The sequence below is a fragment of the Tinamus guttatus genome, unplaced genomic scaffold, assembly GCF_059628265.1.
Source record: "Tinamus guttatus ecotype Peru unplaced genomic scaffold, ASM5962826v1 Tinamus_guttatus_pri_ptg000287l, whole genome shotgun sequence".
NCBI lineage: Eukaryota > Metazoa > Chordata > Aves > Tinamiformes > Tinamidae > Tinamus > Tinamus guttatus.
In genome coordinates, this window is record NW_028288821.1 from 6,510,560 (window position 1) to 6,525,740 (window position 15,181).

At 37.8% G+C, this 15,181-nt stretch overlaps 1 protein-coding gene and 1 long non-coding RNA gene across 2 annotated transcripts in view; one reads left to right on the plus strand and one right to left on the minus strand.

Moving 5' to 3' along the window:
* The first annotated feature begins 1,160 nt into the window (after positions 1 to 1,160).
* Positions 1,161 to 15,181, plus strand: part of SMARCA1 (SNF2 related chromatin remodeling ATPase 1) — a 29,925-nt gene continuing 15,904 nt past the window's right edge. Inside the window, exons 1-13 of the mRNA XM_088527568.1 lie at positions 1,161 to 1,276; positions 4,327 to 4,413; positions 5,860 to 6,026; positions 6,961 to 7,061; positions 7,178 to 7,278; positions 8,046 to 8,225; positions 9,623 to 9,778; positions 10,071 to 10,202; positions 10,905 to 10,973; positions 11,677 to 11,786; positions 12,552 to 12,778; positions 13,321 to 13,442; positions 13,787 to 13,939. Of these exons, the coding sequence (XP_088383694.1) occupies positions 1,178 to 1,276; positions 4,327 to 4,413; positions 5,860 to 6,026; positions 6,961 to 7,061; positions 7,178 to 7,278; positions 8,046 to 8,225; positions 9,623 to 9,778; positions 10,071 to 10,202; positions 10,905 to 10,973; positions 11,677 to 11,786; positions 12,552 to 12,778; positions 13,321 to 13,442; positions 13,787 to 13,939 (1,704 nt within the window). The 5' untranslated portion in view covers positions 1,161 to 1,177. The remainder of the gene's footprint in view (positions 1,277 to 4,326; positions 4,414 to 5,859; positions 6,027 to 6,960; positions 7,062 to 7,177; positions 7,279 to 8,045; positions 8,226 to 9,622; positions 9,779 to 10,070; positions 10,203 to 10,904; positions 10,974 to 11,676; positions 11,787 to 12,551; positions 12,779 to 13,320; positions 13,443 to 13,786; positions 13,940 to 15,181) is intronic.
* The window catches only part of LOC148594196 (uncharacterized), a 343,130-nt gene continuing 342,505 nt past the window's right edge, over positions 14,557 to 15,181 (minus strand). Inside the window, exon 3 of the long non-coding RNA XR_015913548.1 lies at positions 14,557 to 14,585. This is a non-coding gene — a long non-coding RNA (uncharacterized LOC148594196). The remainder of the gene's footprint in view (positions 14,586 to 15,181) is intronic.

The window sequence follows — 15,181 nt, forward strand, 5'->3', positions numbered from 1 at the left end:
CTTAAAACCTTCTATGTCAGACCATGACTTAGACATTGAGTTTTGGAATAATCAGGCAGACATGGAAACATTTCAGAAATAGAGGGTTAATGCTCTACAAAATGACACTTCATTAGACCATGTATATATGGCAAAGAGGTCTTAGTCTTTATAAATGTGGTTAAAGCGAACTGCATAACCCACTTGCTCAGGCTAGCAATGGATTCGTGCTGAAAGATCTTGGTGAGAAACATCCAACTTGTCATTGGAATGAAAAAGCTTTTACTGCTCATTCTGCCTGCAAAATTGGGGTTTGATCTATTTTTTTGACCAAGTATTGCCTTTGCGAGTAATCAGCAGGTAAAATGGATGGCTTGGAACACTTGTTTTACTCTGCTACCTCAAGGACTGCTTCCAAATCCTTCAGGTGTGAGCAAGGTTGTAGCTTAGCACCTGAACTTTGAATATGGGCACTCAGCATGACATGCACTGATGAAAAATTGAGTGGCTTCATTAGTGCAACTTTTAATATAAAATATGTAAACAGTGCTGAATTTAGAAGGACTTAAAATACCTTTCTAATGAATCTCTCTTAAATGTGAGGCTTATGAATGCCTTTGGTACTTTCTAGCCTTGCAGATGCTAAAGAATTATTTTCCAGGAATCCACCACAGGCCATCTAGGAAATCGCACTGCAATTCGCAGCAGTGTTTGGGACCAAGAGAGATGGAAAGTGAGTGCAACTGCCAGATGTCTCTTACCGCCTTTCTTCGCAGTGACGCTCCCGCAGCGCCGCCTCAGTCCTCAGCACCGGCCACTTCCCCCTCAGCGCCGGCGCCCCCGCTCCCGCAGCAGCCGCGCGGCGCCTAGCCCGGCGGGTGTCTCGGGGCTCCCTGGGGACGGCGGGAGCCTCGCCGCGAGGCGGCGCTGCCACGAGATGGCGGCGGGAGCGTCGCCGCACGGGGCACGTGCCCGCCCCGCCCCGCCCCGCTCGGCACCAACGGCCGCTCGGCCCCGCCCCAGCCAGCGCCCGCGCCGGCCCCTCGTGGCGGAGTCTCGCGAGAGCGGCGGGCGCGGGAACGCGGCGGGGCGGGGCCGCGGGGTTCGGGGGCGCTGGGGTCGCCCCCCTCACCCGCCCACCCCGGCCTGGTCCCGGTCCTGGTCCCGGTCTCGGTGTGCTGGTGCCGCCGCGCGCAGCATGGACGCCGGTGCCGGCAGTGCCGCCCGCTCGGATGGCGAGCTGCCCTCGACCTCCGCTGCGGCGGCGGCCTCTGCGCAGGAGCCCGCGGCCGAGGAGGTACCGCTGCGCGGGCGGGCGGGCCGAGCGGCGGCGTCCCGGGCCGGGGAGGCCGCTGCCCTTCGAGCGGGCCTGGCTTGGCGCGAGAAGCTTCCCCGGGCCGGGGCGCGGTGCCGCGGCGCAGCCCTGCGGCCAAGGCGAGGCTTCCCGCCCGCGAGGAGGGTCCCGCCGCGGCTCCTGGCAGCAGCGAAGTCGCTGCTGCCGCTGCGGCCGGGACTTCAGTTGCCCCTGAGGAAAGTGATTTTTTTTTTCTTCTGAAAATCCAGTTCTCCCCCAAATGACTGCTTGCTGCGGTAGCTTGCTGCCGTTGTGCAAGAAGGGCCGTGCGAGGCAGCACGGGGAGTTGCGAGCATCACCTGGGGCTCAAGGACAGGGCAGCCTCTCCCTTGGGCCTCTCCGCTGCAAACTGTGCCCGGTGAAGACCTGGAGAAATAAGGAGCGGATAAGTTACAATATATCAACTTGGTGCTATGGTGCTATACTCATCTCTACATTGTACATTTTTTTTAAGGAGGGAGGAAAAATGAGGTTGCTTCTGTTTGAGATGTTTGCTCAGACTGTGAAATTTTACTTCAGGCCGAGCCATAGGGCTGTCCTGTGATAGAGCCTGTGTAAAAACTAGATAGAATCTCACCTGTTGCACTCCTTTCCCTGCCATGCTTTTGTTTCAGTATAAGTAATGTTTCCTGATGCGGCAATATAAAAATCCAAAGTTAATGACTGTTTGCAGCATGTTTCCACTTTGCACATGTGAGTTCAACCCAGAAAGGGGTCTTTCTAATTAATGCGTCTATTTAAAATAACATGGACACAGCTCAGTAGCACAGGATGCAAGAGTCAAGTCAAATAAAACAGCAGTTCTTATCGCCAGTCGTTTATTTAGGTATTCATGTGAGTAATTCAATTTAGGGCCAACTATTGCACTGATGGAAATCTCTTGCAGCTCAACCTCAATAGCTTTTAGTAGGCTAGTTAATAGAGATTCTAAGGGAAAGTATTTTGGGTCCCTGAAATGCCCCAGGCTCTGTTGTTTTTGGAAGCTTTGCGCAGTTAATCATAAGATGTTTAAATGAGGCAGTTTTTCAGTTGGCTGTTATCGCAAGTTTAATCTTGAGTGGATTTTTTTCTAGGATAGAGGCAGCTTATAACCAAATAGTTCCCTGCACAAAGTGAGTTAAAAGTGAAAGTTTTCTTTTTCTGTTGTATTTGTTTGTGCTGAGGCTTCTGCTGATCAGGTTTCCTGTTAAATCAGTTCTCTGACTACTGAAGATGAACATTGTATATTGTTTCTAGGGGACAACTCCCATAAGCCTAGGAATTGGTTTTGTGCTTCTGTGTTGTATTAGGCTTATGCTGCAGTTGGTAGTAAAGGAGAAAATTATTCATATCAAAATGTAATAGCTCTAGGTTTCAAGCAAGCCCTAGGTTTCTACAGTGCAGAATATCTCCCACAGCAAGTTCAGGTGCTCATGCTACTGTCCATTTAGCTCCACCAGCACAGGCAATGTTTTAGTGTAAACACAGTATATTATTTCCCAATTTAAATGATGAGGAAGAGAAGAGGTATGGGGATGCATATGTCTTAAATTGTTTGTCTTTTACAACAATTTTTGAGTCTCCTGTTTGTTACTTCTGATGTTTTGGGGTCCTGCAGTGAGGAGTGAGGGTGAGCAAGGAAAGAAATGTTTTGCCTTGAAAGTTAAGGTGCAGCATTGTGAAGTTCACTTTAACAAAGGAAGAATGTTATTCGCACATAATCAATTCTGAATAAGCTTGGCGGGTATGGCCAGAATGAAATTTCCTTTTGCCAGGGAAATCTGAGTAACAGGAGAGACAATCTGGCCTTAGAGCCATCTGCCTTTGGACTTAGGAAGGCATCCTATAGTGTTTTACGGGGAAAGCTTTTTGCAGTCAAATAGGATTCTCATAAGATTGAATATTTTTGTCTGTTCAGGAAATACTTCATACTCATCTGAGGTAGACAGATAATTTTTGAGGCACATTCATCTCCATAGTTAATTTATTTTCAGAGGAACTGAAGGAGATATCTGAAAATGGGCTACAGGCATTTTTGTTCGTCTTTAAGGAGAAGCACTTTGTCATTTCAGTAACAAGAAGATTTTTTCCAGAGTTAGCACTGGCAGCTTTTCAAACAGAGGTTTATGTTATGTTGCATACTATAATGGTGGTGTGAGTATACATGTAAATGTATGACCTGCTCTTTTGTAGGTTGGCATAACAGCCCTCTTGTAATATCTTCTCTGAATGGAGCAGTCAGAAGTTGCAGGTCATTTGTCATAGAAAATTTCTAATGGTATTTAATTGCAACATCATCATTTGGCCTTGGAAGCTGAAGTCAGGCATTTCTAAAATCATTAAATTTTCAAACAACTTTATTATATGTGTTGTGCTGTTTATCACTGCAGAGAGTTATGTCCTTGGTCCAAGACTTAGATATTTTCGAACTGCAGCTTGTGTGCCTCTCGTTTACATCATTCCATATAAGGACTAAGTTGCATATATATTCAAAAGTAATAATTATGAAAATAAATGAAATACTGCTTGAAAACTGCTGGATATTTAGGCCTATTTTGAACTGGATTTTCTACCTTATTCAAATCGTTTAGGTTATTATTTCATTTTTAATGTATTTGTGTTAGGATAATGATTACATTGCTTGCCAGATTAAGATCCTGTTTTGTTACTTTTTATATAGACATGCACTTTGGCATTATTTGGTGTTTTCAAAATTATTTTTATAATTTAATATTATAATGAATGAACTATTTTTTATTCAAAGGAAATATGTAGAAAAAAACATGCTTTTCAAGATGTCAAATTGAATTATTCATTTAAAGCAAGGTCTCTTCTGTGGAAGAATAAACTTCGTTCTCTTTTAGTACTTTGCTTCAGTCTTTTCAACTCCTATTTGAAGAGATAAACATAAAGATGACATTAATCTGCAATTTAAATTTTATCTGTTCATATCTCTGAAATAATTATTTTTAAAAAGAATCCAGGTATTATAGCGTTTAAAATTTAAATTCCAGAAAAATGATCCTCCTTTTCAACTCAAGCTTCCACCCAAGGCAGCTAGACCCGAAAAAGAAATTGACCCAGAATATGAAGAGAAGATGGTAAGTGTACTCACAGCAAAACAGATAGCATGACTTTTATGGACGTTTGTTTGCTTGAACTAAATGGACCCAGTTACAAGTAACAAGGAACTATTGCAGGCAGAATGTGTCAGCAAAGGAGAATGAATTGGGGATGGTGCTGTTAATAAAAATATACGTAGTCCAGTTCTCCAGGTATTTGTGGCTGCATGATTTCCAGAACTGGAGGCTGTCATTTGGTACACTATAATTGTCAGTGGATTTTTCTTCTGTGGATTTTTCTGATTGCCTTTTTTTTTTTTTTCTTCCTCTCGTGTACATTTAATATCCAGATTTTCTGAATTATTGGCTGGGGTGTATGGGTGTGTATTATGGTATTCAGTGGGGAATCTCCCTTAGCTTTGTTTACCAAGACTGTTGGCTATGTTCAGTTTCACCTCTGCAGGTTATTTCATATAAAAATTTTACTTGATATTGCCATATTGTCAAAATCCCGAAACGTATGAAAAGTCCAGTAATGATTTCTAGGAGACTTTTCTAAGGGCACTTACATGCTGTTTATAAAAATAAATAAATAAAAGACTTTGTAAATGCACGCCCTCATGTGGCAAGCACATGCATTGCAGTGGTCCATTTCTTTTTTGATTACTTTTCCTTTAATACTGTTTCTTGTAAAACTTACCTGATTTTTTTACAGAAATGTCTTCTGTTGTTTACATATCGCTTAAGAAGATTGAGATCATAGCACACAATTACAATTTCACGTTTGTAGTTTATATATTAAGATATAAATTTATATTATTAAGATATAAAAGAGATCACAGAAAAATTCCTTAGGCGATGTAGTATTACTTGATGCTTAAATGTCATAGAAAAACTGAATAGCAATTAATTATTTCTATTTCTTAATTATTTCTGTTTCTTAAAAGGATATTTTTTAAATACAGTGAAGGACATATGGTTCACTTTATTTATTGAAATGCATAGGCCTTATTATTGCAGCAAAACTTAAAAAATTGAAATTTGTGCTCTGAAAGCAAAATTCAGTAGCTTCAATGAAAGGAGTATTAAGCTTGTGGACCTATTAGGTTACACATACTTCCAAAAGCAGAGCTAGCCCTATATCTTCTTGGGGGAAATCCAGATAACCTTCAAGCTGATAGAAGTTTTGTCACTGACTTGAGCAAACCTAGAATTACATCCCTTACTGTAAGTCAGAGCCTCATCTTTTTGTGGATCTTTTGTACAGCATCCTTGAAAGTGTCCTGTTACAATGACTGGCTTGCCAGCTTTTTCATGATGTTTGTAGCCTCTAGCTGGCGAACAGGAGGCAATGATCTTGTCGGTCTTCACTCATATAAGTTGTCCTCAGAATCTGTTTCTTAAGAAAAATAAAATTGTTCATGAAGGAACTTATTGATCTTTCTTTTTTTTTTTTTCTAATTTTCTCCTCACTTTGGAAACCAGAAAGCAGATCGAGCAAAAAGGTTTGAGTTCCTCCTGAAACAGACGGAACTTTTTGCACATTTTATTCAGCCAGCAGCACAAAAATCACCAACATCTCCACTGAAAGTCAAACTGGGACGACCACGGATAAAGAAGGATGAAAAACAGAGTTTAATTTCAGCTGGGGAGTATGTTATGTTTAGATTTCTAACTTACGCTTTCAAATAAATTTTGCCTTTTACTGTATTTATTTAGTAAGTAATCTAAATATTCTAATTTAAATACATCCAGAAATTTTGAAAGAAATTATGGTACACTATTAATAGAAAAATGTATTGGCGTGTGAACTGGAGTCTGTGTTAGTCTGAGTTTAGATTAGGACTGAACTTCTAAGATGAATTTCCTGATCGTTGCTGCTTACCATGTTTTGGTTAATACATTGGAGTACGTGGATTGAATTTCTTTTTGGTAGCATTCAAATAAAAGATGAACTCTAGAGTTGCATGTGATTTGCCCAGACAATTAGTGAACATCTGGTGGGATCAGGCTAGAGCTAGCCAAGGTAAAACAATGCAGTATGGCTATAGTAGGATGTTTGATCTTCAGCATCGTTTGTCTTGTTGCACAATTTTGCCTTGTTCACTAATGCAGACACAGCCTGTAGGCATTTGAAGAGTCTGTAATATGTAACAACTGACTTTTGGCAAGTTTACAGAACAGCATTTTCTACTTTATCAATTTGAAAAAATATATTTTTGGCATAGAAAACTTCATTCTTCCAATGGTATAATTATCAAGTAATTGACTCTAAGTTGGTGTGTGTGTGTGTGTGTTTTAATACCCTGTTACTCATTACAGAGTCTGTTAGAGAACTCGCGATTCTTGTCAGAGTTTGGTCATGGAGCTGGAGGAAGGGGCTGCGTTTTGGGTACCATAATTAAAGCCAGAGTAAACTGTGAGAGAGTAACTTACACCAGGATACGATTTCTACCCCAAATTGGGTGCTAGAACATTCATGGTCATGTAGATAAACAGCTGTTTTTATCCTAGTTTGGCTTGTTTTGATTATGCAGTGTCTTGAAGTTATTTCATATGCACCTCCGTCTTGGATTCTTTCTTTAGTTACCGTCACAGGCGCACAGAACAAGAAGAAGATGAAGAATTGTTGTCTGAGAGTCGAAAAACTTCTAATGTGTGTATTCGATTTGAGGAATCTCCTTCATGTAAGTTTTTGATTGGCAGTTTTCTTTGATTTAGTTAAAATCTGATGAGCAGACTGTGATTAATTTTCTGCTTAGAATTAGTATTTTTTCCACTTAGAGGAATCTCACATTTACAGATGTGAAAGCAGGAACACTAAGAGACTATCAAGTTAGAGGGCTGAACTGGATGATCTCTTTGTATGAAAATGGTGTTAATGGCATTCTGGCAGATGAAATGGTAAGCAGAAATCTCTTGGAATTTTTGTGGAAACTAACTATTCTTCTCTAACTTTTTTTCTTCATTGGTGTATTCTTCAGTTGCCCAGTAACTTTTTGCATGAAGATAAATTGCGTAACTTGTACATAAATTAATATTATGACAGTAAACAATACATGAAATCTTTTTCTAGCAGTTACTGCTTTGTTTAGATAAATAGTAGCTAATTAAGAATCTCTATTTGTAATATATAAAAATGTAAAATCGTTGAGTGGGTTCTTTTTCACAAAGAACCCACAAAGAACCCACCCAGAATGTTCAAAAGTAAAAAGAAATTTGCAGATTTTCTTCAACACTGCCCAAAAGGAATAGTGTTTGCAATACTGGTGAAGTCCAAGATTTTGGTGCTTTGATAAATATTAAAATATGTCCTGTAGAGTTAAAGTTGAATTATATAACTAAATAAGATATGTAGTATATGTGATGGGTAATGAGGTCTAGTGGTAGCAAAGCTCCAAAACTGAACTGAGAGCCAAGTTCAAACATTAAATTACCTATAGTATTTCTCAAATATGCAGGTGTGTATATTGTTCTGTTACAGTTACATTTTCACAACTGAAACTGTAATGTAGTGAAGGAAGCTATATTGAAAATCTCTACTATGTATATTTTGCTGTAGTTTAGTTAAATGGCAGAATCTTCTATGCTTGTATTTTTTTTGAAACTATTTTTGTGTGATATTTCAGAAGGTTTTTATGTATTTGTTTTCCTCCTCTTTGCCAATGTAGGGTCTTGGAAAGACTCTGCAAACGATAGCATTATTAGGCTATCTGAAGCATTACAGAAACATTCCTGGGCCACACATGGTCCTGGTTCCAAAATCAACTTTACACAACTGGATGAATGAATTTAAACGCTGGGTTCCATCATTACGTGCTGTTTGTCTTATCGGAGATAAAGATGCCAGAGTAAGTGCTTTACTTTCCAAAGATACTATACGTTATTTGTCAGAAATGAGTGTTTTGGAAAAGAGAATTCTCTTAAAGTCATCTCCTTAATTAGTCCTTTTTTTTCCCCCCAACAATCTTTAACATTAAAAAATGTTACATTTGCATCTGTGGGGAAAAATGTAAACAATATCTGTAATAGTAGATTTGGATCAAAGCATGGCTGTCTATAGCTTTCCTTCTCCCGTGTTGTCTTCCTTTTTGACTTTTGCAAGTATATTTTAAATTCTGATTTTTCTTCATCTTTGCACTGGGAACGGGGTTATCCATTTTCTTTTATTGCATTCACCTTCTTGCTGCTTTGCCCTTTTATTCTTTACTTTCTTGTTTAGATGACTGCTCACGTTCTTTACTTGTATCTCTCATCCATCCACGGCCTTGTAACCAGCATGGTGTTGTAGTTTTTGAGGCTTTTCATCTTTCATACTGAAGGCCTTAAATTAGATGTAGGATATTGTGCGGCAAGCTGGCTGTTCCTGTGAATCTTACGGTACCTGACATATTTTGCAAGGTTTTGCAAGGTTTGACAGAGATCCTCTGTCACTATGAGGATCCATTCTGCCAGTGATTCAAGTACTTCCTTCCAGTGCTGTATTCTTATGTTTTATCTAAACACTCTTTCCAAATCATTAATGATTTTAAGCTTGATAATATCTGTACCACAGTTGCTGAATCACATCTACTGCTTATTGATAGTTCCTTGAGAGCATGGAATAGGGAGCATGTATTTTCTTTGCTTTCAGAATTTTATATATGCATTATCATAACTTTTCATTTCCTGTTTTTCTTCTTCATCTCTCCATGTTCTGTACTGTCTAAAACATTTTTGAGCTTATGTTTGTGTTGTTAAACCAGTGCACTGTACAGTGTTGTGGAGAGCAACGCTTTATTAGGCAGTTCTTTGAGGGGAATAACCAGAATAATTGTGTCTGGCCTTTTAGTTAGGGTGGGTCAGGAAACCCACCCTAAGTTCTTGGATACCTGCATTTTATGACCTTTCCAGGAGTGATGTTCTTTACTTGTGAATACCTGAAATTATTCATATGAAATAGAGATCAGAGGCGGGAATGGGCCAGGTGAATTGTTTTGAAACCTTCTTTTGTAGATTTTGGATCCCTGGGAGATAGAACTTCAAAGAGGTTTATTTATTTTACCAAAACTGATGATCTGTTTTTGCCCAGAGTACAAAGAATTGAATCTTTTTGTTAAATTAACTTAGTTATATAAAAGATATTTCAGATGTTTCTTTTATTCTGTCTGATCGCTCAGTAATGTTGACAGACATATGTTTCACTGAATTCCAAATAAATTGTTCCTTTTTGTAAGTAGTCTTTAACTGATTCAACTGTTTTCTTTAGGCAGCGTTTATCCGTGATGTTATGATGCCTGGGGAATGGGATGTTTGTGTTACATCATATGAAATGGTCATTAAGGAGAAATCTGTCTTCAAAAAATTTAACTGGAGATACCTGGTAATTGATGAAGCTCACAGAATAAAGAATGAGAAGTCCAAGGTAAACTCAAAATCTGCTAAAATCAGTGGGAATCTTTTGTGTTCAAGTATTTTCAAAATACAAAATAATTCTTAGTGTTAGGAATTGTCTGTATTATGGGTAGGTGAAAAAATATATATATTTTCCAATATAAACAATAAGGTAGTGAGTGGTAAATATAGATGTCAGAGGTAGCTCTCCGTCTTCAAATTGAGTATTGAGTTGATATGGTTCCAGCCCGCAGAAACTGATTAGAGTTTATTATGTTTACACTGTGTGTTATGATAATGATGACTATTTGTTGTATTTTAAGCTGTCAGAAATTGTCCGGGAGTTCAAGACAACAAATCGATTGCTGCTTACAGGAACTCCTTTACAGAATAACCTCCATGAGCTGTGGGCGTTACTCAATTTTCTTTTGCCTGATGTCTTCAATTCTGCAGATGTAAGTTGAAGTTTGAAAGTAAAATCTTGTCATTTTGATACCAAGGACACACTTCTGCAGAGAAGAATGACTAGCTAGTTAGAGACAAGTGAAGTGGAAGCCCTGGTTTCCATAGAAGCTCTGCAGCTTACCTAACTAGACAATTTTATTGCTTAATCTAGTTAAAATAGTATATGAGGTTAGTGCAAGAATTGCACAAAATGAAGCAAACTTTGAGAAAGAAATGCAGAATGAAACACAAAGCATCCAAATAGGTATAAGCCTTTTTTCTCTTAGGATTTCCTCCTTTATTGAGTAGTCATTCTATTTTTGTTGTCTTTATATTGCTCCCATTCTTTGTGCTGTGTTTTCCAACTCACTTCTTAAAGATTCTGTTTTCTTTTTGTACTCTCTTGCTCCCTTGTCATACAAGTGCCAAGGTAAGAACTGAGATACTGCAGTGATGAACTGAACATGAAATATTGTTGGAAGTGGAACAGAGTAACAGTATAACTGTTTTGTCAGTGGAGTTATTTAGTTGACTGAAGTGTTCTTATGTGCTGTGCAGCTGACACAGAGCTGTTGCTTGATTTTTCTTCACTGATAGAAGGTATAGCTCTTAAGATTAATGCCACTTTCTGCTGGAGTGAGTGAGAGTCTATACATATCTGTTAGAAACAGAGATGTTAAACTATTGATTCTAGTTGTGCTTTTTCCCCACAGGATTTTGACTCATGGTTTGACACTAAAAATTGCCTCGGTGATCAGAAACTTGTAGAAAGACTTCATGCTGTAAGTAATTAAAGCTGTAATCATTCATCATTGTTAGTGTACGCAATGTAAAAATAAAAGCAGGCTGTTCCCCCCTGCTTCATGTCAGTCAAAATTGATAAAATGAACATGAATTTGTTTGGTTATAGAAATGCTTAACAGGACTTTTATGAGTAAAATACCAGAAATTACTCTGCAGATGCTACTTTATGCAACATTGCCGTTTCAAGCGGACAGTATATATATATGTGTATATATATACACATACTAAAAAAGGAAGAGTTTTGAGAGTTTTTCAAAATCGCTTATTATCTTGAATAGTGTATTGATATGTTAATAGTAGGCTGAATAAATAAAGACTATTTCTTTACATTTGTTTTACTGTGACCAAAATGGAAGTAGCATTTTCTATCACGTAGTAATAAAATTGAAATCAGAAGGAAGCACAGCATACGTTTCTTATCTTTGAAGTGTTGGCGTATTTGGAAATGCTGCTAGTAGAAATTATATTGAGCTTTTATTAAAAGGGAATATATTGATTTATAAGTTTTTCAGACCTCATTTTTCAGACTCTAGCAGAATTGTTCGGAGAGGATCACCATAAAAGCAATAGCTATTGCTTAGTTTTGATAGAATAAGTGTTACAGAATTGAACCTGTTACAATCGTATTTGGGACAATCCATATTCTAAAACTATCTGTGGAAAAACTCTTTATTTGTGTAGGTTTTGAAGCCATTTCTCTTGCGTCGCATAAAAGGTGAAGTAGAAAAAAGTTTGCCTCCTAAGAAGGAAGTAAAAATTTACCTTGGACTTAGCAAAATGCAGAGGGAATGGTAAGTTATTTACCTTATAGTAAGATTCTTTTCTGATGAAGAACACAGCAGTTCTTCATATTGAACTGCTCTTCTTTTCTTCCTGTTGTGTGTCAAGAAGACAGTTGTCTTTGGGGCTGACGTTTTGATGTTTTTTCTTTTGTCCTTTTTACTTTTTTTTTCTACTTTTTTTTTCTTTCCTCTTCAGATACCGTAGTTAGGAATATAATGAAAAGTGTTGGGTGGAAGATGGAAATTTTTATTTCTATCCTTTCCTTAAGTTTATTTAAAAGAATTTACACCTAATAAATTTCCTTCCTTGGTACAAGTAGGTATGCATCAGTAGAAGTCTCAGAGTTAAAAGTAAAATAAAACCACGGAAAGGTACATACCCAGAAGAGAAGCAAGAAAAGGGCTTTTTCATCTGTTTCTTTATGCAAATCCCAGAGTCAGGTCAGTGTAGCAGCTTTGGGCAAATCTGTGAAAACTTAATTCATTCCGTAATCTTAGAATAGAAGAAAAACATAGTGAATAACATATCAATGTCATTCTGACAGATTGCCTTGTAATTTTAGGTGACTTTTATAAATCCTTATTATCAGTCAGATATTTTCTGCAAGTTGTATAATATACCTCAGTATTCATGTAAACAAAACAATCTTCTGCTTACAAAAAAAAAAGGAGAGAGTAATTGAGACATTTCAGGGATTCTCATGTTTAAAATATGAAGAGAAACTTGTTAAAGTATGAAGAAATAGTTTTTCAAAATTGTCCATAAAACTTCAGGTATACCAGGATTCTGATGAAAGATATTGATATCCTAAATTCAGCTGGGAAAATGGATAAGATGCGTCTGCTCAATATTCTGATGCAACTGCGAAAATGCTGCAACCATCCATACTTATTTGATGGAGCTGAGCCTGGCCCTCCTTACACCACTGACACACATCTCATCACTAACAGTGGTAAAATGTTAGTTCTGGATAAACTGCTAGCAAAACTCAGAGAACAGGGTAAGTACCATCTGTGAACAGTAATGATCAAAATAGCCATCATAAGTAAAAATGCACTTTAAAACTTCCATAGATTCATCCTTCTCTTTCCTCTGGTGCGAGCATTTGTTACAGTGAGGTTTTGATTCAGAAGCAGTTTTTTCTAGAATCTTTTTAGTGCATGGAGAGAAGGAAGCCTTACAGGCATGGTAAGGAAGACTAATGAGATGGGGAAGTGAAGAATCTCCCTGCTGCCATCTTCAAGACCATTTTTGATAAGAGAAGTAGTTTGCTGTACACATCAGTCACCAGCTACTTCCCATATTTTTTAACTTTTCTTTCTTCAGTTGTGTAGTTCTTCTGTAAAAAAAATATCAAATAACCATCTGGAATGGAAGTTAAATCGATGTCAGAAAGGTAGTTGCAAAAGAGACTTTTAAAGTTACATATAGTCATATAATACAGTATGTTTCACATCGATTCTTTATTCCTACTCTGTAGTAGGATGAATGTTAAGGTATAAAGGCAGCAACAAAATCTTATCTTTTGTATTGTTCTGTCAGGTTCGAGAGTTCTTCTTTTTAGTCAGATGACTCGCTTATTGGATATTTTGGAAGATTATTGCATGTGGCGTGGATATGAGTATTGCCGACTTGATGGACAGACACCTCATGAAGAGAGAGAGGTGAGAAAACTGTATAAGCATTTGTTTTAGGTAGCGGATTTGCTTTATGTATCAGATGATACATTTTTGCTTTTTAAAATAAAGCAAAAAATGCCACAGTTTAAAAAGACAGTAGAGGATATATGATTTTCCCAAATGAAAGGTCATAGTACAGTAGGTTTCATTTGTTTCCCAGCTATTTTGAACAACTTAATCTTTTGCCTACGTGGACTTTTTCTTTTTTTTCTCTTTTTTTGGCATGTGCTAACCTACTGTTGTTTCTGATGTGAAAATTCCATGAAAAGTTACCAATAAAAGTTGTTTGAAAACTGATGGTATAACGAAACTTTTTTTTTTTTTTAAAGGAAGCAATAGACACCTTTAATGCTCCCAACAGCAGTAAATTCATTTTCATGCTTAGTACCAGAGCTGGAGGTCTAGGAATTAATTTGGCAACTGCTGATGTAGTTATTCTCTATGATTCAGACTGGAATCCGCAAGTAGACCTGCAAGCCATGGTGAGCTAATAACCTTGCATGTTCCCTAAATTTATCGTTGTTCAGTTTTGTTTAACTATTCCTAGATTTTTGTTTTTTTTTTCTTTACCTTTTATATTTGAAATCAACACACCAAAGAATTGAACGAAGGGCATAGCCAAAATTCTGAAAGAAACTCTAAATTTCTTCCTGTAAATATTTTTCATCTGTTTTCAAAACTGAATCAGAAAACCTCTGTGAAAATACTGTATAAATATTATTTATCTATAGAATTGTTCGTTATTCCTTCTTTCAGATGTGTAACAGTAAATGACCAAGAGAGGGCTGTTCCCAAAGTAATAGCAATGAATTAAAAGCATGCAGCATTATGTTCTGCTCCTTTCCTGCCCTTTTTTAAAGCTTATGCTTGTGCAAACCACAAAGTTTCCACACAGTTTCTGTGGGGTGGTAAAGCTAGGGATAAGAAATCCTTAACTTTGGGTTGCGCTTTCTGGAGTCTTCTCTTTGGGGTACTGAGTAATTTCTAAAATCAGTGTCTGTAATTTGTTTTGTGCAGAATAAACATCCCATATTGTCTCTCAGGTGATTGAGTTGAGAGTTTTGTTCTGTTCTTGTGTGTGTGTGGTTTTGTTTGTGTTTTTTTTTTTTTTTTTTTCCCCCCCTCTTGCTTCTAATGTCCTTAAATATCTCAAGCTTTTATTGGGAATAAATCATCTTTCCTTTGAGATGCATGTGGGCCACCAAGTGTAGACTGAATTCCTGAGAACTGGTGAGCGTGATCTGTAAGGTCTAATATGCTTCTAAGGAAGAAGAGTGTTAAATGAACATTATGCAAGAGAATGAAAAAGTTTACAGCTCATGTTCAAAGGCTAAAATCCTGATACCATCAGCTCAATGACTTGCTGGACGATTATGTTGTTCCTTTTTGTTTCACTCTTTTTTTGGAGGACAAAATATTTTTGTTTATGTTTTCCAAAGTGAATAGCTACAACTTTTGGTGCAAATAGGAACATCAGTTATCAGATCTTATTTGCCCTGTGCTGCACCTGTAAGAGGTGATCTGCAGACCGATGTTTTCATGCAGCTGTCTTGGAACAGCTGCCGTATTGAAGCCATGGCCATGTGCACTCAGCCCATGGAATTAATATTCTCAGGGCTGCCAAAGCCTCAGACCTTTCTCATTTGAGAGAATTAGTTTGAACACGGTGCAGGTATGTGTGTGTATACATACATACACACACCCTCATATAAGCATATATATGT